The sequence below is a fragment of the Zootoca vivipara genome, chromosome 3, assembly GCF_963506605.1.
Source record: "Zootoca vivipara chromosome 3, rZooViv1.1, whole genome shotgun sequence".
Taxonomy (NCBI): domain Eukaryota; kingdom Metazoa; phylum Chordata; class Lepidosauria; order Squamata; family Lacertidae; genus Zootoca; species Zootoca vivipara.
Window position 1 is genome coordinate 10404901 of NC_083278.1, and position 24162 is coordinate 10429062.

Sequence of the window (24162 nt, forward strand, 5' to 3'; positions counted from 1 at the left end):
AAACTAGAAACAGCCCAGAGGACTGGGCATGCTAAGTGGCCAGAGAATGCTACATGCCAAGAGGGCAGGGAAACAGAAAACCAGAGGGTGGTAAGTAGGAACGAAATGCAGCATCTTGGAAAGGGACATGGCTGGAACTGAAGCACTCAAGAGTAAATCAAATCATGTTTTTACAAGACAGGCAGGGATTGCACGAGTGGCAGAGGCTTCAAAGATCCTTAGCTGGGCAGAAAGCCGTGAGCATATTTTCAAGAGGGACTAGCCAGTACTGAGCTCTGCAGGAGTTTGTTCAGTAAAAAGAACACACTTTGTTTTGTGAAAATACTAACTGCTTATACCAAGTTAATTTGATGCCTTCAGTCCCCCACCAAAGAAAATCTAAATTTGCTTCCAAAGCAAGAAGCACTAGACTATGGCCACAATTAGGTTGTCGCATGGAATTGCTCAGTCACTGTAGCTTCCTCCATCTGGCAGGTTGGGGCAGACAGGTTGACTGTACTAGACCAACTGTGACCCCATTTCCTCCATTACTACCACTAAATGTCCATTACATATCCCACTCTGGCTGCAGTTGAGCATAAACTCGAGACCCTTGGAGAGAAAGGCACAGCCAAGCATCTCCTTCTCCCTTCAATTCCCAATCATACTTTCTGCTTACCGAAACACTCTGTACAAGTTATTCTTAAGAGATGTTCTGCATTTTCATTCAAGTTCTACATTGTCCCTACAGTCCCCCAAAAAACCCTTTGCAGTTTCATTCTTTTGGGTCTAGCCTCCTTGCACAAGAACTACAGAATGAGAAGTTTCAGTTTGCCAGGAAGACTTTGGGGCACTTTTACAAATACATGATAAACAGGAATGGATGAGTGCATAAAAGCCTGTACAGATTATCAGCAGATATCCAACCTCCTAAGCAAACAGTTAAGGATTCCCCCCCCCCAAAAAAAAGCCCACCTATGGTCCACATGTACATTGACCGTGCTATATAAGAGAACTGTAAACAAAAACAAAACAAACAAACCCTACCCTTCCTTGGTTCACAGCGTTGAGGCCTAGCCCTAGCCAGCTTCTAAGATGTTTTGGCATTCACTGGGATATAGCTCAATACAGAATTTAGAAAACCCTTGCCAAAACATGCTAATCAAAATTTGACTTCAACACCCGAGCTGCACTCTTCATTGTCTCTCAAGGCAGACGTGTGCAAACAATACTGCAACTTGATGTTCAATAAACAAATGAAACCAGCAGGATCAGATACCATTCTGAAAGGAATTCCACACCTCATGCTCTTGGGTAAATGTGATTAAGGAAGCCTGTTTGTATGAGTGTACTGCAACTTGTATGGGAGAAAAGCTCAATCCAACAAAAAAAGCAGCAAAGCTACTTAAAATACTAAACTTTATTTTCACATTTACATTTACGTTTCCCCATTTCCATTTTTGACCACCACTACTATGCATTATCAAAACATTCCATACATATTTGAAATTAAAAGGGTGGAGTCCTGGTCTTAAAAACCGAACAGGCATTTTGGACAACACATTCTTGGCAAAACATTCTGGACGACATTAATCAAGACTCTGTAGGGAAAGCTTTAGCATTTATAAAAAGGACAGCCAGATATTAATGGTTATGCACACAGAACTGAAATTTAAAAGGAGCCATTTATTAACTTCTTGCTCACAGAGTCTGCCTCCACTGCCAGAGTGCTTGAATAACCTAAAACACACCAAAAATAAAAAAGGTTAGTTCCGTCCTGATCTTCCTTTAGAGTACAAATTGCATTAAGCACCAGGAAAGCTATTTAAAACAATAAATGATCAAGTAAAGTCTGCATAAAAGTATTTATGGGCATGGAATTCTCTACTAAAGTTTCTTTCATCTAGGTACAGTTAACAGGACAAGTGTATATGAAATCCAAGTCTGTGCTAATTTTATTTTTTAAAAAATGCTTACCAAGTACACCACTCAGTACACTAAGATTAAAATTACCCAATATATTTTGCCTTTTAAGACTGCTCACACCCTATAAAGCATAGTAAATGAAAGCAAAAGGAAGGGTGTGTCTCAGCTAGGCAAATACTGTCTGAACTCTGCCTGCCCTGCCTTATGTCCAAATCCACTTCAGTAGCTGAACTAGCTGCTTTCAAACATTCTCCCTTCAACGGGCCACAATTTCCATCCCCCTCCCTCCCGACAGCTTTGAACTGTTTGGTGGAAAGCAGAAAAGCATAACAATTTTGTTTAAGGAATTTTGATAGTGAAATTTAAGATTTACAGGTCTAACCCAATACAGCTTGCTTCCTGATACCAGCACCACCACCTCCTGGCATGCTGTCACACAGTAATTTGGTTGATTTTGGGAAAGGAAAGCATCAAGACTGCCAAAGGTTCTAGTGCAGTAGTTCTTTTCTCTGCAAAAAGGAAACTGAAGGGAAGGCTAGCCAAATTCAGCAGTAGAAAACCACAACACCATTTTACTTGGTCAAAATGGGGCTGGAGAATCCTGCGGGTTTAAAAGTGAAGAGACACAGACCATCATAATGGAGAAAAATGTTTCCTTTCCCACAAACAGCTTCCATTTATCTAGTCCAAGTTCTGCTTGTAGCTGAAGCTCTAAAGTGTGTGGAAAGTGATTGGGAAAGGGGGCAACAATTTATTCTAGCAATTTTATCAAGATCTGATTCCATTACCTTCTGGTCCTCTGTCCTGAAACAATTCTTAATGTAGTTCACAAACTTGGCCTCCACCTTAGGCAAACTAGTTCCCTATTGCAAAAAGAAAACAACAGTGAAACTTAAGATTGACACAAGGAACTGAAAAGACTTTTAGCCTGTGTGGTACATGGAAATAAATTACTACACAAATTTTAAAATAATCTGATTCACATGCAACATTCTGGAGGACCTTTGCTACTATCAGAGACAAAGCATGCCAATTCCTGTTCACAGGACATTTGTTCTAGTGAGATTGCAGGAACAGGGGAAATATAAGATGTGAATGCCTAGGGGAGAATTTTTTTCCTCAGCATTTTATTTTTTTTGCCCAGTTGGGGGAAAAAATCAGAAATCGGGGTGGTGATGCTTGTGATTCTAGCATTTGGCTGCATAATGAAGCAAGCAACTCGCCTGATTCCTGTTGCTTTTCACGTGCCTTAGATTCCTCCATCTTTTGCATGAAATGAAATAACTGGATGTGTAGAAGTACGGGTACAATCAAGGGGCTAACAGAGAAGTGAGAAGCTTAATGAAACAAAGCTTCTGAAGCACACAAAACTCAAAATGGAAGTTCGGAATCGGAATCAGAATTTGTGGATTTCTCACAAACAAACCCAAGTTGCACTGTTAAGTTTGTTTTTACTGACATGACTGCAACATGCAAGTTCAGGACTGTTAATCTTGCACCTACAGCAACTATGGTATTTTCAGCTTGTACATATTTACTCAAGCAGTTCCCAGAATTCAACAGGGCAGGACTGTATACAGCTTGAGTATAATGGTAACATGCAACAGATTAGCGTAGTTATTTACCACTAAAATGCATTATAGAAACTGGCGAGTTTTTTCTGCAAGGCATGTTTATTTCCGCTTAATGCTGAGATAATAAAACCTTCCTTCATTTATTGCAACGATGAGTTTCAGTATTCAACTTCACCACCTCCTCGCCAACACACACAATTTATCCAACTGTTAATGTTAGGTTCAGAAAATATTTCATTTTGCTATTTCCCTCCAGAACTCATTTTTTCTTATAAAACAGATCATGAAGTTTCCTGTTATTTTATATCTATCAGCAGATTTTTGTACATCAACCAGTCTGTATAGAGGGCTTATGCACCACTTATATTAAAAGTCAAGCACATCCAAAATTTTACATTAAGTACCTGACCAAAGAATTTACATCTTCCTCGCCACTATGAGCTCAGCAGCAATTAAAACAAAAACATGATTTTCAGTAAGGCAATCTCTGCTAGAGAGGTAGCCAGTAAACTTACCTTTTGTACGGTTGCCTGCATTTTTGCTTTCATCTCATCTAGAGTGAATGTTTTTGGTGTTTTTGGAGACTGTGGTTTCTTTTCTTTATGAGACTCCGGAGTCTGAAACAGAGCAACTTATTACATTTCTCAACAATATGACAATGTAGTATTTACTATCTGGTCATTGTGCCCAATACCTTCTGTTTACATAACTATATGCTTTGGTTCCAGATTCAGATTATTAACAGCAATTTATATTCTAACATGTAAGGCAAACCAAGTAGCAAATGCCCTCGTGCCAATACAAAGTTGCATCCACTAGACAGGGGTTAACAGCTGTCAGGGTTTACAACCACAACTGTCTAGCTTGTACAACAAGTCCAGATATACAGCCCTTCTAAAAGCATGGTCATTTCATCAACTACATTAATGTGAATTCTAGTTTTTGTCTCCAGTTACATGTGAGAGCTATTAAAATTACAGAGCTGACTTCCATAAGTTTGTAGTGAACAGATGTTCAAATAATTCCCAATTATTTTACAAATTTGCAGGCAAATTATGAACACCAGGGTGTTAAGGAATTTATACCTACTTTTGACTTGGGTGTTGCCAGCTTGGAATCTTTCCCATTCTGGTTTGATTTTGGTGTGTTCTTTGCAGAAGAATCTCGGGCAGGCTAAAACAGGAATAAATATGAGACTCCATCAGTGCTCTACTTTATGTGAATCTGCCAAAAGATTCCATTCTCTACTAGCCAAGTGCCACATTTGCAAATAGGGTGTCAAAATGACTAGGTGGAAAATAATCATACCATGGACAAAATTTCCTTATTATGGCCAGATTATTCTGTAGCTCAATATCATATAGGCACTGTCTAATTAATTTTTTTGCTTTACTGGAGCCCAGTGTTAATAACTGTTCAGGGGATAACCTAGAAAAGGAAAGCTTTTGGTTGACATTACACCTTACAGCAGGCATGTCAAACCTGCGGCCCTCCAGATGTTTTGGCCTACAACTCCCATGATCCCTAGCTAGCAGGACCAGTGGTTGGGGAAGATGGGAATTGTAGTCCAAAACATCTGGAGGGCCGCAGGTTTGACATGCCTGCCTTACAGTGCTACAGACCTTTTGAAATCAACTGACATTACTTAAGTCCATTCATTTCAGTGGGCCTACTAAATACAACTTAGTTGGATATCACCTTATTTTTTCTGAAAGAAACATTAATGCATTGCTTCATAAACTTAATTAGTAACACACTATGAACACAAGTAAAAATTGGCAAATGGTACAGACAAAATAACTACAATATAAGACTCTACTAACATATTCAACCAACAATGTTATACTTGATTAAAACTTAGTACCCAAAATTCATTTTTACCTTCACAATTTTAAATTAAGATTCCTAGTAATGCAAATTAAATTGATTTTAATAGCCTTAATGGTTCTAAATATCATATAATATCTAAGTATCATACAAGATCACAAATCCTATCTTTTAAAAATCCTTTAAAAAAATATTAACAAAATCCCCAACTCTTGTTCAGATATTTTCTATTATTTTTCATAAGTTATACAGACATGTAATGGGCTCAGATAAAGTAATTGTTAATGGAAGCTGAAAGTTATAGCTGAAAAATCTAATCCAATTTTATCTTTAAGACAACAAGACACAGTGCCACCTAGTGCCCCAAGTCTACAAAGTAACATAAAAGTATGGGGTTTTTATCATTTAACTTAGGGGTCGGCAACCTCCAGCCCATGGGCCGGATGTGGCCCACGAAGGCCATTTATCTGACCCACGCCCCCCCCCCGTGAACCGAGCCACCCGCTCGGCGAGTTCCCCATGCACTGCGCTAAACTGGCGCAGCGTGGTGCAGGGACTCACCAAGCGGTGCTGGAAATCGCGTCTGGGCACGCCCAGACACCGGAAATCGCTTCTGTGCAGGCACAATTTCCAGAGTCTGCGCAGCCACAGAAGCGATTTCCGGCGCTGCGGACATGCGCAGACGCCATTTCCAGCCCATGTCCGACGTCCGTGGGAACGATCCGGCCCATAGCCAGATAACCTTGCCGACGCCTCATTTACCTAACTTCTCCAAAGAGTAAGATTGTATTACCACAAAAAACACCATCCTGGGTGATAGCTTTTTTTACATAATGAGTCAATTTACTGTAGTTGTTCCATATTAAAATTTTACTTTCAAAAATGATTTATTTGAAAAGCACCTTCCTATTTATACCTAGTTATCCAAAAGCAAAAGCTATAGTTCCCTCTGGAAGGGAATCTTCTGTCCCCACTTAGACAAGTGGATTCAGTTTACAGTCCAGGCCGAGGGAGCTGAATGGGAAGTGCCATGTCAGGGGAGACATTCACACTCTCTCCTAATCCCAAAGCTCTCAACTCAAAAGGCATAAACACAGATTCACTCAGAGTCAAGGCTGGTCAACTTCCCAGTCTATCCCAGGCCTTGAAAAGGAGTCAATAGAGTGCTACAACTTACTCCTGCCAAATGCTGATTAATGAAAGCAAAAGGCGATGGGGAGGGAAAAAAAGATTCAGGAACTATGGATACTACACCTGACAGTTCTAGGAGGGGAGGGGCCAAATAGCAGTTGCTCCTGGACTGTGCAATACAGTCATACCTCGGGTTACAGCCGCTTCAGGTTGCATGTTTTCGGGTTGCGCACTGCACCGAATCTGGAAATCCTGTTACAGGTTACTTCTGGGTTTCGGAGCTTTGCACATAAGCACCAAATCGCAACCTGCGCATGCACAGATGTGGCGCTGCGGGTTGCGAACGCTGTGGGTTGTGAACGTGCCTCCCACACAGATCATGTTCGCTACCAGAGCGTCCACTGTAGAGGGAGGGAACCTCAGTTTCCTCACTCAGAAGCTTCCTTTCAAGATTAGGACAGTTCAGAGCCCACTCCCTTCAAACGCTGACAAGCCAACAGACATGTTTGCTTTTTAATTTGGCAATGCAGCTGTTGTTGCTCTGAAGCACCCAGAACTGAAGCACAGAGGACTAAAAAAATAAAAAAATTCCTTCAGTAGCACCTTAAAGACCAACTAAGTTTTTATTTTGGTATGAGCTTTCGTGTGCATGCACACTTCTTCAGATATCACACGAAAAAATGCACACGAATTTTTTTATTTTACTTCGATCCAGACCAACACGGCTACCTACCTGTGACTAAAAAAATGTTTCAGAACCAGCATTTTGGGGAAGAGACCGTGCAAGGGTATTGGACAGTACCAGTGTTAAGACGGGGCAGGCAATGTTTGCATATGAACCAGCTAGTAATTATTAACCCTCAGAGACGGATTCAAACCCATGCTTGAAAGCATCCTTCTGTGCATTCAAAATATGTGAAATTTACACCTAGAGCATGAGCTCAGCAAAGGTAGCAGAAACGCAAACCAAGTCAACTCAAAAGAAACCCCCTTCTGAATTGGTGATGGTGTATGAGGAGGTTTTGACATGTAATCAGAAGCAAATAGCAATTTTCACACTATTTGCACCAACATGGCAGGCGGGAGCTCACAAAATAATTGTTTTAATGTTTTTAAATCACCTCAATCATTTCAGTGGGATAGAAATCATCCTGTTAAAAACAGCTCAGTTCTTTTTCAGCAATTGTTGTCACCAAATTGTGAAAACTGCAAGACAAGATACTGGAAAATGTTTTCTTTGCTATGTGGGTTGGGATACAATACAGTGGTGCCTCGCTTAACGAATGCCCTGCTTAACGAAATTTCCGCTTAACGAAAGGTTTTTTCAAGCGGAGGTTGCCTCGCTAGATGAATGCGTTTTATGAAAAATTCGTCTAGCGAATCGCGGTTTCCCATAGGAATGCATTGAAATTCAATTAATGCGTTCCTATGGGCAAAAAAATTTCAATGCATTCCTATGGGATTCGCTAGACGAATTTTTCGTTATAAGGAAAGACCTGTGGAACGAATTAAATTCGTCTAGCGAGGCACCACTGTACCTGCCTTCACTTCCAATTCTTCACTACTGAATTCTCATTCTCAAGCCCCTCTATGCAGGAACAGCAGATCTAAAACACTGCTCTGTCAAATTAAAATAGGCTGTGACACCACCAGCTGAAATGCTCATCTAAAGTCTTGCTCTGGATTTGCAGCTTCTGGTTAATCCATTATGCCCAAACATTTGACATGCTCACCTTTATATTCAACCACATCATTCCGATAAGATAAACAGTCCATTGTAATGTTAATAATCCCTTCAATAAGTACAAAGTTATATGTTGTGAAGTAGTTTCTGAATTATACATAATTGCTCACTTTTTTTGCTGGAGTCTTCTCTTCCTCCTCATCATCATCCATGTCATCATCATCACTACAATTAAAATTTCCAATTAGTATCAACACCCAAAAGCATGGTAATTTAAGCATCTTTGAAGGCCCTCATCCAACTTGTATTATACCAGTAAGAGATAAACTGAAGTGGAAACAACTACAACCTAATGTGAACTGGGTTGGGGCGACACACACTAACCCAGAGCAATACCAATTTCAGAGTATGTACCGTATTTTTTGCCCCATAAGATATGACTTCAAAGCGGTTTCCAGACAACAAGGAAATCCGTATCAATAAAATACAGGTCAATTAAAATATCAGCAAGAAAACAGCAATGATAAACATCAGTTCCACAATACAAAGAGAGACTAGAAGCTATGTGTGGCTTCAAAAGCTCACAAGAAAGCAAACAGATTATATTTTATTATTAAATTTATATATATTAAATTTGTATACCGCCCTATACCCGTAAGTCTCAGGACAGCAAAACAAAGATTCTGGAATCCCACAAGCCATAAGGCTACAAATACCCTTACCAGAATAGCACAGTTGTGTGTGACAGCCAGCAAGGAGTAATAGGGTTAGGGTTGACAGCGAGCTGGGAGGAGGGCCGGATGGGAGCCCCATCCGTCCCTCCTCCCAGCTTTCTGAAAAGTGAGAGCCACTTAAATGCTCTGCGCGGCTCTCGCTAGCAGCCTCCCCTTTCCCCTGCAGCCCCGGGAAGGTTTGGGAGCGGTGAGCAGCCTGTTTGCCGTTGCCCCGTGCTCAGAATATTTTTTTCCTTGTTTTCCTGCTCTAAAAACTAGGCGAGTCTTATGGTCGGGTGCGTCTTATGGAGCAAAAAATACAGTATAAGCGTTCCTAGTTTAATTCTGTTCTCTTTACGCTGCTCTGGAGATCCTTTCTGAATTTAAAGCAGGAAAGGAAATCCAACTGAATAAATAAAAAGTAAAAAAAATTTGCTGATTGTTTTTTCACTAGCAGAAACTGAATTTTTGCTATTAATGGCAACATTTTAACAAGGCACATGTAGCCTCACAAATATTTATAAATAAAACTATAAACCGATCAATCTAAATAACTACTTTTGAAAAAGACAAGTATTCTGGATGCGAAGCTAACATTTATTGGCAAATTGTTAAAAACACTGAACATATTCCAAAAGGTAACATACTCTTCATCATCATCGTCTTCATCGTCATCTTCATCATCATCATCATCCTCTGCCAGCTTTACTTTTTTCTTTTAAAGAAAGAACATATAGAAGGGATTACAAATATGCCCAATGTTTTGATTCTAAGTTTAGACCTGCTAATGTAGGATTCACCACTGAAGTCTTTGCTGGCACCTAGAAGGCCTCCACTGACTACCCCTTTAGTTATGAAATTGTGAGGATTACCTTTTTCTTCCTTGAAAAGTAGAGCTAAAGTAGTAAGTTGGAAAAGTGACAATATGCCATACTTCCTCTTTCAGTTCTATTTTCTGCCTTCCCAGGGCACAACAGCACTCCCTTAAAAATCGAAACCCACCAATCCAACCATACAAGCTGGAACACAGGTGAGTTGCTTGGTTTTTAAGAGCTTGTGTGAGGAAACCCATTCCTATACACACTATCAATTCCAAAGCAGTCATTTATTCTCCCCCCCCCCCCAGCTTACCTGTGGAACTTTAGCCAATGTCACACCTGCAGGCCTTTTTGCTGTGTTGGGTAGCACCTTATCATCATCTTCATCTTCAGAAGATTCTGGTTCTTCTTCTAAAGCTAAAGATAAGGGACAAGTCAAGTAAGACTACACACAACTTTTCAACTTTCTGGCAGGCCATAAGAGATGCCTTCACTTTACCAAATTTGTGTGTTCAGACAGAAATTAAGTGAAACAGAGAAGAGAGGTCACTTTCTTACCTACGAGGTGTTGACCACTGACATAAACCGGTCCTGAGCCATTTTTCAACCTCAGAATTACTGGTGGTGTGATTTCAAAGCCACCTAATGAAACCTGAAGGGGGGAAATGTACAAAGCATAGCTGAAATATTTGCACCATATAGACAGTATTACCAAGCTACAGAACTCACAATTCCCAACAGGTCTAGAAAAGGCATTGGGGTTTGAGGTCTCTACTCAAACCAGCAAAAGTGATCTAGGGTTCTGCATGAAGAACTTGTATCAAGCAAAAGCTGAACCTCTTTCCCATTTTCTTTGGTAGAGTCCAGACTAGTACAGTATTTAAAATGATAGAACTTTATAAAAGCTAAACATATTTCACAGCTGGTTGACAGCCCTTTCTTAGTTGAACATATGCATTTAATGGAGGCAATGGCCATGGAAACTGCAGTTTCAGCCAAGCTACAAAAAACATTTGCCTTTGAAGTGTTACAGACTTCTTGAAAAATGGGTCATTCAAAACTGAGTAAGACAGAAAATTGCAATAGACATCTGACTAGCCAAAACCCGTTATTCACAAGGTTTCTACCAAAACAACTAATGTACAAAAACCTAAATGAGGGGATATTCTTAAAACAGAGAGAAAAATAATGCCAAAGGTTGTATAATGAATAATGGTAAAGGGATTTCATGTGTTTATCAACCTAACGAAAGGCTGGATTATGTAACTTTGTCAATTTTATCTGTACTGTATTTATAAATGTGTGTGTTTTTATTTACAAAGTTATAATAGGCTTGGGGGGGCACTTAAGGCAGCTTACAGACCATAAAAACATGGACGTGGAAAACCTCAGGCCAGGAGGTCAAATGTGGCCCATAGAGCCTCTCTTATCTAGCTTATGGTACTCTCCCCAGATTAACACCCCCTCTTCCCAAAGCCACTTCCCTTAAAGGTCTTGCTCTGCACCCTCAAGTGCCAGGCTGCAATGTGTCCTTGAACTGTAATAAAGTCCTTGCTTGCCTGGGCAAAGAGCGGTGTAGAAATCTCAGACACTTGCATGAATGCAGTTCAGCCTGCTGTGTAAAGAGGAGTCACATATTTTGCTCTGCTCCCTTTTACCTCTGGGCCCACCTGCAACTGACATGCAGTCCACACGCCTATAACCACTCTGAGATCTCCGGCATACAAATTTAATTACGTAATACATAAAAAGGTTGCCTGTGAGGATTCTAACAGCCATCAATACATCAGTTTGAGAAAAGAACCGTATGGCAGGAGCTGCCGTGTCCTCCTGTGGTGGACACTTGTCACTAGCTCTGCTCACAGATCTGATCTGGGGAGAAGTGTGCTTCTGGAGAGAGCTGCCCTTAAGGGCAAGACAGTCAGAACTGGCACTGACATCAGTGAGGAGTTACTGCTACTCTACACAGCCAGAATCTGCATGAACTGACCTATGTAACTGCACTGTAAGAACTGTAACAAAAAACCTGTGCCTCCTTGCCTTCCCTCTTGCCTTCTTCTGTTCCTTTTTCCAACTGTGTCATCACATCATTAGACTGTGAGCCTGAGGCCAGGGATCATCTTAATGAAAGCCACCCAGTCTTTTTGACTAAAGGGTGTATATACACCCCTTAAGTAAAATGAATACCATTAGGCTGAAAAGGGGTCCCTATTCCTGTACAATAGATGCAAATGAAGTCATTTTAGAAACATAAGCCACTTAATACAGATAAAACAATGTGAATCTCAGCAGAAATAAGAATCTATCTATTGTATGATAGCACTTTTTTAAAAAAGCTGCAATGGTAAGACTACTTCACAGCTGGCTCCAAGAAACAAATGCTTGGCTACCAAGGCTGGCTGTATCTGCTAAGCCTTTGTCCATTCCCCATGCAAACAGATCAGAACATTAAATAATTCTACTTACAACTACAAAACACAATTTTTATATGTAGCTTCTGCCAGTTACAGTGGAATAAAAAGTTTTATGGTACAAAAAATGTAACGTTTCTAAGTCTATGTAAATAAAAAGGACTATGTATATGTAAACAAATGGACTTCACTTTGAGCATTTATTATTACTATTATTACTGCTATTATTTATAACCTGCCCATCTAGCTGGATTTCCCCAGCCACTCTGAGCAGCTTACAGCATATATAAAAAACTGTAAAATATCAGACATTTGAAATTTCCCAATAAAGGGCTGCCTTCAGATGTCTTCGGCTCAAAGTAACAAAGAATCAGTGATGTAGGATAAAGCTTTTCCAGAATAGAAAATTTCCAGAAATGCATTGTTTTATAAAATTAGTAGTTTTAACAAATGAACACATTACCTGAAAAGTTGGGCAGGTATTTCAAAATTCTAATAGTCCTTTAGGCATACTTACTTTAGTATGTTGACAGCTCAACATTAGTATGTTGGGTAAAGCTTCATGTTTGTTTAAACGTAATGGGTAAAATCCATCCATAACTGCAGATCAGAGTTGAAAGAGCAGATTTCCCCTCCCCCAAATCCGTTCCAAAGGGTTGGGAGAGCCACTTACCATGGAGAGAAGAGGAAGGAGATGTCTGCTCATGTGATACTGAATGTCATCCAATGTTTACACAACATTAATGGTGCTTTAATTAATTATTCCCTAAATAAATGAATTCTATTTTTTTGGGGGGGGACTGTTAACATCATTAGCTTGTGAAATCAAGAGTGTCTTTCTCTTCTTTTTGTTTCCTAGATGTCAAACATTGATATCAATTTAATTACCATAAAAATGTCCAATAAGCCTACACAAAATAAAAAGACGAGAAAGCTAAGTCATGTAACCCAGTAAACTTGCTGACCAAATTAAGATGCAACACTAAACCACGGGTAAGAGCCAAGTTAAGGTCACATGTTCAACCTTCCTTCAGCACAGGTTATGAAGAGCTCTTAAGTATCCACTTTAATTTTCAACTACTGTACGTAGTTACTGTACAATCAAAATCCTATGTGAGAATACAACTAGAAAAATGTGTAAGGGACTAGCGTTATATAGTATTTGTTTATTTAGATTTCATCTCACCAATTTTAATAGATAAGCGAAAAACTTACCGTAGGCTGCACTGACATCTTCAAGGATGCCAGAGTGACAGTAATCTGCTTGCCTTCATAGTCCAAGCCTTCTGCTTCAACAACATGCAACTCATCTTTAGCACCAGCCCCTAAGCTAACCTGTAAGAACAAGGTACAGTGTTTGACAAGGAGAACAGCTGAGGCTTACAGCCTTAGTGCTACAACTACCCAACACGAAGAATGGTACCGTATACCAGAGCAGCTTATGGTACTTTATTCTCAGTCAGTGCCATAATGTAAAGATATACTCATTAGTCCAAGTTTAATCGAGATGTCCAAGAACACCCCAGTTTTGACAATTGTCATATCAAGTGAATGGTGGTGGGGTCCGCCTTCTATATTTCATGCAGTGATATTTTAACAGGTCTTCCATGGTAGCCTGAGGTGAAGCCACAGAAAGTGTGATACCACAGCAGTGATACCAATGCATATCAAGCCAGTGTCTAGACCAGGCATCCCCAAACTCGGCCCTCCAGAGGTTTTGGGACTACAACTTCCATCATCCCTGACCACTGGTCCTGTTAGCTAGGGATCATGGGAGTTGTAGTCCCAAAACATCTGAAGGTCCGAGTTTGGGGATGCCTGGTCTAGAACCCATCTAAAACCCATTCTGGCCACATCAGTGAACTTTTCGGGTGCAATTGCCACCATGTTTTGCATCAGCACAATCTGCAATTATTTTTTGCAGCACTTGTTCCAGTTGTTCTTCATTTTCCAAGAATCAGCACTTACCGTTCTTAAAGAGAGTTGATGATCATTTTCTTCATCGTTCACCTTGAAATGATACTCCTTGTCTGCCTTTAGTTCACAACCTGCAAAAGCAGCAATGTGTTTGCTATTAAATAGCTTGAATATTTAGCTCCCTTTACAGGCCTAACAGAGAAGACGTAATATGCAATCTTTTACACTTCTACTAAAAAAAAGGCCCACTGAATGGGCCTTACTCCCAAAAAAGACTGCAACCCGTGTGTCCTTTTTTCACCCACATATAAACTTATCTGCTTCACTTCTACATCTACTAAAAACAAACGCCCTTGGAAGTTTACAGTCTTCATAGCTATGTTGTAATCAGTCACAAGTTGGGATCATATCCAATAGAGAAGAAATCCTGAGTACTAAACATACAGGGAAAGCTTTAAAAGCATTTATCTTCCACTTACACCTCTTGTTAAAAACCACACAAACTCCATGCCGTTGTAGAGCACCAATTAGTTTCTGAGGGTCAGCAGCTAAGCAGCACAGCGCACAATTCTACTTATATTCCTGCAGGCTACAAAGAACGAGTTGCCATCTTGCGATTACAATGCTCATCATCTTGCAAGGTGCTCTCATGCTCCGCCTACTGAAGCACATGGCCATCCGAGGCCCTTCTTTCTCCTCTCCCCTCCCCACCTGGCGCCACACTGCAATACCAGCCTCTGCAGCAGCTCTCTGCGCTTCCCCCCCCCCCCCCAACAGCAGGCCTAGGTCTGACATGAGGTGATATTTCCACGGGGAGGCGTCTCGGGGCCAAAAAAAATAGTAATAATCGTATGGTTTTCTTTCCCTGCCCTATTTGTGTGGTCGAATGCGCATTCCCTTTATTTTCGAAGCCGAGTAAGTCGCATTTGCTTATTGAACCTGACCCGCCCCCCAACCTTCCACGGCGGCCACGTGGCGAAGCGCATGGGGGAGACATGGAGCCGACATTGAGCCAAAAGGCCCCTCACCCAACTCCCTCCTCCTTCAGCCACGTGAGAGGAAAGGGGGGGGAGCGTCGCCAGGAACTGGTGGGCCCGGTGCCAAAGCGGCGGAGACGGCGTCCATTTAAGGGGGTGGGAAAGGAGGACAAAGGAAGCAGCCGCCGCATTTCTTAACACAGCAGGGCGGGCGGCGGAGGGCCCCCTCATTTCCTCCGACCACCACCGCAACCAAGAGCCCGCCAAGCGCCAGCCACGTGGGGAAGGAGCCCCCCCACCTTGCTTCCATCCCCGGCGGATGGAAGCCTCGACCCGGCCCCGCCCTCAATGAAGCAGGGGAGAAGCGCGCGAGGGAGGAACGCGGAGCGGTCGAGGGACGTTCGAAATGCGGGGCGGGGGAGAAGCCGCGTGGGAAAGGGGAAGTGCGCGTGCGCCAAAGAGGTGCTGCGGAAGGGGGGGAAATAATCCCTCTGTCTCGTCTTTCCCTCACGCGGGCGGCCTAGGCCATTTTACCGAAGAGGAAGGTCTGCGGCCTGAGGGAGCCCATGTTGTCCATGTCCATGCTGCTGTCCTCCATCTTGTCTGCTGGTCGTCGTCGGTATCACCGGCTCTGCTCCTCCTCTCCCCTCAAGTCACGTCAGTCGCAGGAGCCGCACGGACGGGACGGAACAGGACGGAGGGCGCCTGTGCAGGGGACGGACGGACTGACTGACAGACGCAACAGCAGAGCGCACTGCGAGAGAAAGGGCCCGCCTCCTTCCCGCCACCCTGCATATATACATCCACAGGTCTCGCGAGAACTTCCGCCGGACCCCCTTTTCCTTTTTTTGCGGCGCCGAAGGCTCCCTTCCAATCAACTTCTGCTGGCGGGAGCCGACGGGTTGAGGGGCGCATGCGCCTGAAAGGATGGGCGGAGTGTTCTGTAGACGCGAGTGGGTGGTCGCTGCGCGCGTGCGCTCTCGCCTTCCACCCTGTCATCCTTCCGCGCGGCCTCTTTGATGCGCTCTAGAGCATTACGCAGCCGTGCAGGGTCAAGAGCATTGAGTTGAGCCCTTTTTAAATAATAATAAAAATGTGATTAGTTTTTTTTTCTTTTGTTATGAGGCTGGTCCCCAACTGAGAATTGCGTTATGTTTCTGCTGCTCCTTTACTGCAAGGAAATCAACAGCGCGTGCACTAGGGTTCTTCCTAATTGCTCCGCAGTATTTTCATGTCATAAACCCAATGCTTTTTTCTGGGGGCGGGGGGGGCACATACCCGTAAACATTTTGTGAATCTTTGTACTTTTGTCCGTTTACTGTATAGTATTTATTTTCCCCGATTTGAACTATAAAATGGTGGTTTTCTTGAGTCAAAATGAGAGCACCCCTAAACATTTGAAAAAGAAAGCACTGCATAAACCTAACAGACCCCTTGGTAGGGAGTGGTGTGTTGGTTTTTGAGAACTCAAAAGCCTTTAGCAACTTTAGAAAAGCATGCATTTTAAAAGTACAGTAGTAACTTGTTTTGTTTGTGCTGGACATACACAATTTTTCTAAAACTTGCACCTTATGACATCATCATCATAGGATCAGTCTGTCACTAGTGACGTAATTTGCTTCTCAAAGGAACCAGAAAGCAGAGATGAGTGCAATACGGTAGGTGAAAAGAGAACCCTGGGGCAGTGATGGTTGTTGTTGTTGTTTAGTCGTGTCCGACTCTTCGTGACCCCATGGACCATAGCACGCCAGGCACTCCTGTCTTGCACTGCCTCCTGCAGTTTGGTCGAACTCATCTTCGTAGCTTCGAGAACACTGTCCAACCATCTCGTCCTCTGTCATCCCCTTCTCCTAGTGCCCTCAATCTTTCCCAACATCAGAGTCTTTTCCAAGGATTCTTCTCTTCTCATGAGGTGGCCAAAGTATTGGAGCCTCAGCTTCACGACCTGTCCTTCCAGTGAGCACTCAGGGCTGATTTCCTTAAGAATGGATAGGTTTGATCTTCTTGCAGTCCATGGGACTCTCAAGAGTCTCCTCCAGCACCATAATTCAAAAGCATCCATTCTTCGGCGATCAGCCTTCTTTATGGTCCAGCTCTCACTTCCATACACTACCAGTGATGGTTACAGACGCCAAATTCCCCAGTCTCATTTGTGAAATGTTTGAATGTGGACTTGTGTCCGTTTCATTTGCTTTTCCCGTTTCTTTCATTCTCCCAACGTTCATCCCTGACCTACTTGTAAAAACAAGGTGGCGGGTGGGTCTGCGCAGTGCTTCAAGAGTGTGCAAAATGCACCTTCTGTATTTACACAGTATCCATTGAGCTACAAGCCATTATAAAATATGACGTACCAAACCTAAGCCGTTTTCATGTGTTTTGTTCACTGAACAAATTGCTGGTCCTTGGGGCATATATATAGTATACATAACTGGCCGTATCAGCCTTTCCCCCCCCCCCCAAAAAAAAAGACCAAAGGCCCATTCTAAGGTTGGAGCTGAAGTATTTGGTGTAGTATTGAATTACCATTGCATGTAAGTGTAATGCATTGAGTTTTTATTATGCTAAGAATTTTTGTCATTGTATGAGGTTCTTATAAGCTATGTATAATTTAGAGTTCCTTTTCAGGCTGACCAGAGGACGATTCACAAAACAGATTGAAATCCAAGTATCTCGTTGTTGGAGTTCCGTTGGGACCGCACCGCACAAATATATACAGAGAGACTTATTTCTCTCATGGACTTACAGTATTTCAGAAATATTAGGATTGAGTTGTGCAAGTCATTATTATTTTGCCATTGTATAAATTACTTAAGATTTCATGTAATAGAAGGTGTTGAAATGCTGTACATTATTAATTAAACAGAGTGGTTTAGTTTTTTATTTTTCTCTCTGTATTCCTTGGGCTTGGTATTGCCACTCTCACTATGCTGGAGTTGGCTTGCTTGCCAATTGTCAGCCACATGATAACAGTGTAACAACAGCCTTCCGTTTTTATGTATATAGGGAGAAAATTTGTTAAACATATTTATGGGCAACACAGCCATTAGATTTTGATAATACAGAGACTGATTATAAAGCTCATTTAAGTTTGTTATCCTTAACTTTTTTTATGGTATTGCCTTACTAGCCGGGGATCATTTTTCCTTTTGGGGGTTTATATTTTCTCTCATTGTATTCTATAGCTAACTATATTCCAATACACCTAACTTAGGCAGTTTATTTTTCCAAGCAATAGTACAGATAATATAAGTCCCGATCTCCATCATCTCCTCTTTTATATGCAGGCCCATAATCTCCTGCATTCTTATTAACATTATTGCCAAATATTTCACTGCACTGTCTTATTATCTTTAATTCCTCTTCCAGGGACATGGATATCACCTCAAAGGGGAAACTATTATATTTCATCTGCAAAACTGAAAACTGCAACCAGTGTATGATTTAGTGAGTTTTGCAAGTTCACAGGTAGTGAGAGTATTCATTCAAATCAAACAATGAAAATGTATTTCCTAAAGCACTGCATTCTGCCTTTAATCAAAATATAGCTTCATTCTTTCCTTCTTACTTGCAAATGAATATCTTAATTGCTATTTTTTTAAAATAAAAAGACCATGCTTTAAGTAAATCAAGTTATAAAAGTTATTAAAAGAAACACCCAAATTCTCTACTTTTTCCAAAGCAGAAGTGTTCATAGCAAATGTTTTAGAGTAAGGTGTTTTTGCAGCACTTTACTTGCGAAGTCAGTTGCAATCTTTTTTTCATTAAAGAGGCAGCTGTTATGGTTTCTTATCTGATAGTAAAAGGGTAAAGAGACCCCTAACCATTTGAATCATAGAATCATAGAGTTGGAAGAGACCACAAGGGCCATCCAGTCCAACCCCCTGCCAAGCAGGAAACACCATCAAAGCATTCCTGACAGATGGCTGTCAAGCCTCCGCTTAAAGACCTCCAAAGAAGGAGACTCCACCACACTCCTTGGCAGCAAATTCCACTGCCGAACAGCTCTTACTGTCAGGAAGTTCTTCCTAATGTTTAGGTGGAATCTTCTTTCTTGTAGCTTGAATCCATTGCACCGTGTCCGCTTCTCTGGAGCAGCAGAAAACAACCTTTCACCCTCTTCTATATGACATCCTTTTATATATTTGAACATGGCTATCATATCATCCCTTAACCTTCTCTTCTCCAGGCTAAACATACCCAGCTCCCTAAGCCGTTCCTCATAAGGCATTGTTTCCAGGCCTTTGACCATTTTGGTTGCCCTCCTCTGGACACGTTCCAGCTTGTCAGTATCCTTCTTGAACCGTGGTGCCCAGAACTGGACACAGTATTCCAGGTGAGGTCTGACCAGAGCAGAATACAGTGGTACTATTATTTCCCTTGATCTAGATGCTATACTCCTATTGATGCAGCCCAGAATTGCATTGGCTTTTTTAGCTGCTGCATCACACTGTTGACTCATGTCAAGTTTGTGGTCTACCAAGACTCCTAGATCCTTTTCACATGTATTGCTCTCAAGCCAGGTGTCACCCATCCTGTATTTGTGCCTTTTTTGCCCAAGTGTACCGGTAGTACTTTACATTTCTCCCTGTTAAAATTCATCTTCTTTGGCCCAGTTGTCTAATCTGTTCAGGTCATTTTGAAGTGTGATCCTGTATGGAAGTGAGAGTTGGACCATAAAGAAGGCTGGTCGCCAAAGAATTGATGCTTTTGAATTGTGGTGCTGGAGGAGACTCTTGAGAGTCCCATGGACTGCAGGAAGATAAAACCTCCATTCTGAAGGAAATCAGCCCTGAGTGCTCACTGGAAGGGCAGATCCTGAAGCTGAGGCTCCAGTACTTTGGCCACCTCATGAGAAGAGAAGACTCCCTGGAAAAGACCCTGATGTTGGGAAAGATTGAGGGCACTAGGAGAAGGGGACGACAGAGGACGAGATGGTTGGACAGTGTTCTCGAAGCTACGAACATGAGTTTGACCAAACTGCGGGAGGCAGTGCAAGACAGGAGTGCCTGGCGTGCTATGGTCCATGGGGTCACGAAGAGCCGGACACGACTGAACGACTAAACAAACAGCATGATGCTTCCACTATTAGTGAAATCCTTTTTACAAATCTGATCATTTACACACTAAAAGAAATAAATATTGCATGATGCATTAGTTTGAAAAATCAGAAGGAAAAGAGAAGCAAATGATAGCAAAGTCATAAAACTTAAAAGTAAAAAATTAAGCCCAGGGACGGAACCCCGAAATTGGTGGTAGAATAGATAAAATACTGCGCACCTTCCAAGGAGAGGCTTGTGGAAGACTTCTTTAAATCAGGCCTAAAATCCCTGTTCAATAATGGTGACAGAGAGAGAGAGCGCTAATAGCATTTGAACAATACCTTTCCCAATTCAATATAATTGATTTATTGCCTGTCCAATGAAGCCATCAAGTGTACAAAATGATTAATCTTCTATTTCTGCTGCTGTCTTCTCTAAAGAATACAGCAGCAGCAGCAGCAACCTGATTCAAATAAAGACCTCAGGAGAAAGGCATTTCTTCTCTGAACAATGCAGATGCTATAATACAGGTCTACAAAACAGTTCACCATTTTTAAAGGCTAGTACGGGGCCTTATTTTGACCAAAGTGCTCAACCTATATCTGGACTCCAGCGCTTCAGTTTTCTGGCTGTGGGCTCATATGATGGAATGTTCCTTTGTCTAGAAGCATTGCCTCAACACAGAAATCTAGAATGTCAGAGAGAAGGGTGAACTAGAAAGAACCTTTCTTCCTGGCATCCAGTTGTATATGTTTGTGTGTGTTGGATGGAATAACACTCAGTCCTACAAGCCCCACAAAAGCAGTGGTACGACTCGGATACAGCTTGACCCATCCTCCATGAAAACTTACATGAACTATAGCTGAAAGGCCGTTCTGACATAGGATAGCTAACTAGGTATCACTTTAAAAGGAAAGGAAAGGCGTCCTGCCAAAAAGGGTATGTAGATTTGCATAACATTTGCATATATAAATATATAGAAATTATGTGTTTTTATACTTTAAACTGTCCTGTGATCGTTGGAGGAAGGGTGGTACGTATATAAATTTAATTAATAATAATGATGATGTTTTATCTTTTTATCTTATCTCACACTGCATCGGTAGGTTTTGGGTGTGAAGCGGTTTACAAATCTGCAGATCAATAAAATAAATCGGCTTGCCTACTGGATCCTGTTGCTTTTCATTTTCCTCCCTCTATGACTTCTGCTCATCTTTCACTTCTTGGGGGCCTCTCAGGCACTTAACTCAGCCCTCACCACAATCATCTCTCCTTTTCTAGTTGTTTCCCCATCTCATTTTAAAGAGGCATTCTCTCCACTCCTAAAGAAATACTCCCTTGTTTCTTCTTCCTTCTCTTCCTATTTATCTTCTCCTTCAGCATCTAAGCTCCTACAGCACAATGTTTTATTCTTGCAGCTAGGAGAATACCCAGCACTATTTTTCTAGAAAAAGCACAGCTCCCTTGTTCTCTTAGAATGGCAATAGTCCCCCCTGGAGAGGCGCTGGAAGTGAGTTTTTCCAGCAGAAAAAAAAGCCCTGAGGATACCCATGTGATGAGTGTGATATCATGGCTCGGGATTCACATTTGCTCTTTGACGGATAGTTCAGTTAATGTTGATGAAGAAAAGCAGAACCACACGGGCAGTCTTCTGGTGGCCGCTATTTACTAATCAAATATTTGCCATGTTTTGTCAAAAGTCTGTTAGCTCCGACCTTCTCCCCCTCGCCACCACAAAAAGCCTGTGCGGTCTTGCGAGGGAGGAGGGGGAAAGCAGATTTGTTGCACGATAATGTCCCTTTGGGACCCAGGTGGCGCTGTGGGTTAAACCACTGAGCCTAGGGCTTGCTGATCAGAAGATCGGCGGTTCGAATCCCTGTGACGGGGAGAGCTCCTGTTCCTCGGTCCCAGCTCCTGCCAACCTAGCAGTTCGAAAGCACGCCAAAGTGCAAGTAGATAATTAGGTACCGCTACAGCGGGAAGGTAAATGGCGTTTCCGTGTGCTGCTCTGGTTCGCCAGAAGCAGCTTTGTCATGCTGGCCACATGACTTGGAAGCTGTACGCCGGCTCCCTCGGCCAATAACGCGAGATGAGCGCGCAACCCCAGAGTCGGTCACGACTGGACCTAAGGGTCAGGGGTCCCTTTACCTTTAATGTCCCTTTACAGCCACAATTTGGCAGGGGGGTACTGGAATCCCACCCACAAAGCAGTAGCACAAAATTGAATAAAATATTGGCAGGGGGGGGCAGGTAAACCTTGCACCACATAATTGATAACAAGACATGGTGCATGCCCACCATTTGAATTGCAATGCCCATCGATCATTCAGATCTGCTGCTTTTGCCATTGTCCCTTGAGCATCATTGTGTTGTAGAATGGGCTCTTTCCAATTGCCCTTTTTTCGGATTCAGGTCTGATGATCATCGTTCCTAGCACCACCGTAGTGTGATGTGCACAGCGTGGAGAGCTCGGGGGCTGTCGCTGCAGAAACATGTTGCTGGGAGCATATTAAAACATGCATATTCCGGGGTTTGCCACTGGCTTCCTGGAACCTGCTCACAATTCCAGATGTTGATCTTAAGCCCTAAACGGTTTGGCTCCTGTGTATCTTAAGAGACCGCATGCTCCGCTACATCCCATTAGAATGTCTACAATTGCCCAAAGGGGATAATCTATATTTAAAGACACGGTCCCAAATCTGCCTTCCAACCAATGTGATGTTTTGTTTTTTTAAAAAATTGATTGTTTGTTTGTTTATTCTGGAAATGGGCCATAGCGGAAAAGATTAACACTTTCCAATTTCGAAAATTTGGCTTGTATTTTCATTGCTGGTAGCATGCAATTATAGGCACTTAGTAAGAATTCAACCTTTTTATGCTGTGCCCTAGAGCTTAAAATTAAGAGGCCAATGCTGCTTTCAGATGCAGTTGGCTTCAGCATAGATCAACGCGGAGACTAGCTGCCGCCTCTCTATTGAATTAAGTCTATATTTTTGACAAGTGTGGCAGCAGTATCAACCCTTTAATCATCAACAATCCATTGTGTCTCTTTATGCTAATAAATAAAACATCCCATGTTAAATATTGCCCGGTAAGCACTCAAAAACCTGCAGTCACCACCTGCCTGCATGTTAGAAAGGAGAATAATAGGATGGTAATAAAATAACATCAAATCATGTCCAGGGTTTGTATAGACACTATCAGCAGTTATTGCAGAGCGCAAATCAGAGGCCAATTGAAAGGTACAATTCGCTTTAATACAATGGACCCATGCATATTTCACTAACTCGTCTCGAGATATAAAATGAATTTAACAAGATGATGATGGAGGTCAGAATACTTAGTAAATTCTTTAAGAAAGGCTTTTAAGCCCTTACTATCGCCGTTGCAGTTTGTTAAACTGTCTGTAGAAGCCTACACAGGAAATGTCTGACCATAGAAGCGGGGCGGGGGGGACTTTATTGGTCTGTAGGCTCAGCAGGGACAAACCGTTGACTTGAGGTCGAGATGCTAAAGCTCCTTGGCAGTGCCCAACATAATGAGGATGTTTGCGACTAGTGATGGTGAAATTGGGTGCTAAGAAGTTTGTTATGCTCAGAGTAAAGGCAAAGGTAAAGGGGCCCCTGACCATCAGGTCCAGTCGTGTCCGACTCTGGGGTTGCGGCGCTCATCTCGCTCTATAGGCCGAGGGAGCCGGCGTGTGTCCGCAGACAGCTTCCAGATCATGTGGCCGGCATGACAAAGCTGCTTCTGGCGAACCGGAGCAGCGTACGGAAATGTTGTTTACCTTCCCGCCGGAGCAGTCCCTATTTATCTACTCACACTTTGATGTGCTTTTGAACTGCTAGGTTGCCAGGAGCTGGGACCGAGCAACGGGAGCTCACCCAGTTGCAGGGATTCGAACCGCCAACCTTCTGATCAACAAGCCCTAGACTCTGTGGTTTAACCCACAGCGCTACCTGGGTCACCTGTGCTCAAGTAGACCTATTTCAAAGTAATGGATCCATTAGCCAAGCTCATGACACTTTGCCGGAAACCCCCTTAAAGGTGGAAACAGTCACATCCCATCTTTCCTGACAACATGGATCCTGGACCAATTTCAAGAGAGAAAAGAGCAGTGGCGTCGCAAGGGGGTCGGGGTGTGTGTGTGTGCCCTGGGTGCCACG

The 24162-nt window shown here is 42.4% G+C and overlaps 1 protein-coding gene across 1 annotated transcript; it reads right to left on the reverse strand.

Annotated features, from left to right (window-relative positions):
* Positions 1-1381: 1381 nt before the first annotated feature.
* NPM1 (nucleophosmin 1) lies at positions 1382-15741 on the reverse strand. Its single transcript, XM_035110149.2, has 11 exons — positions 15492-15741; positions 14032-14111; positions 13279-13398; positions 10211-10304; positions 9966-10069; positions 9482-9549; positions 8292-8346; positions 4569-4652; positions 3995-4096; positions 2694-2768; positions 1382-1719 (listed from the first exon to the last, which is right to left on the reverse strand). The coding sequence occupies exons 1-11, from the start codon at positions 15553-15555 to the stop codon at positions 1681-1683; spliced, it is 885 nt and encodes a 294-aa protein (XP_034966040.1). The 5' UTR covers positions 15556-15741; the 3' UTR covers positions 1382-1680.
* Between the last annotated feature and the right edge of the window lie 8421 nt (positions 15742-24162).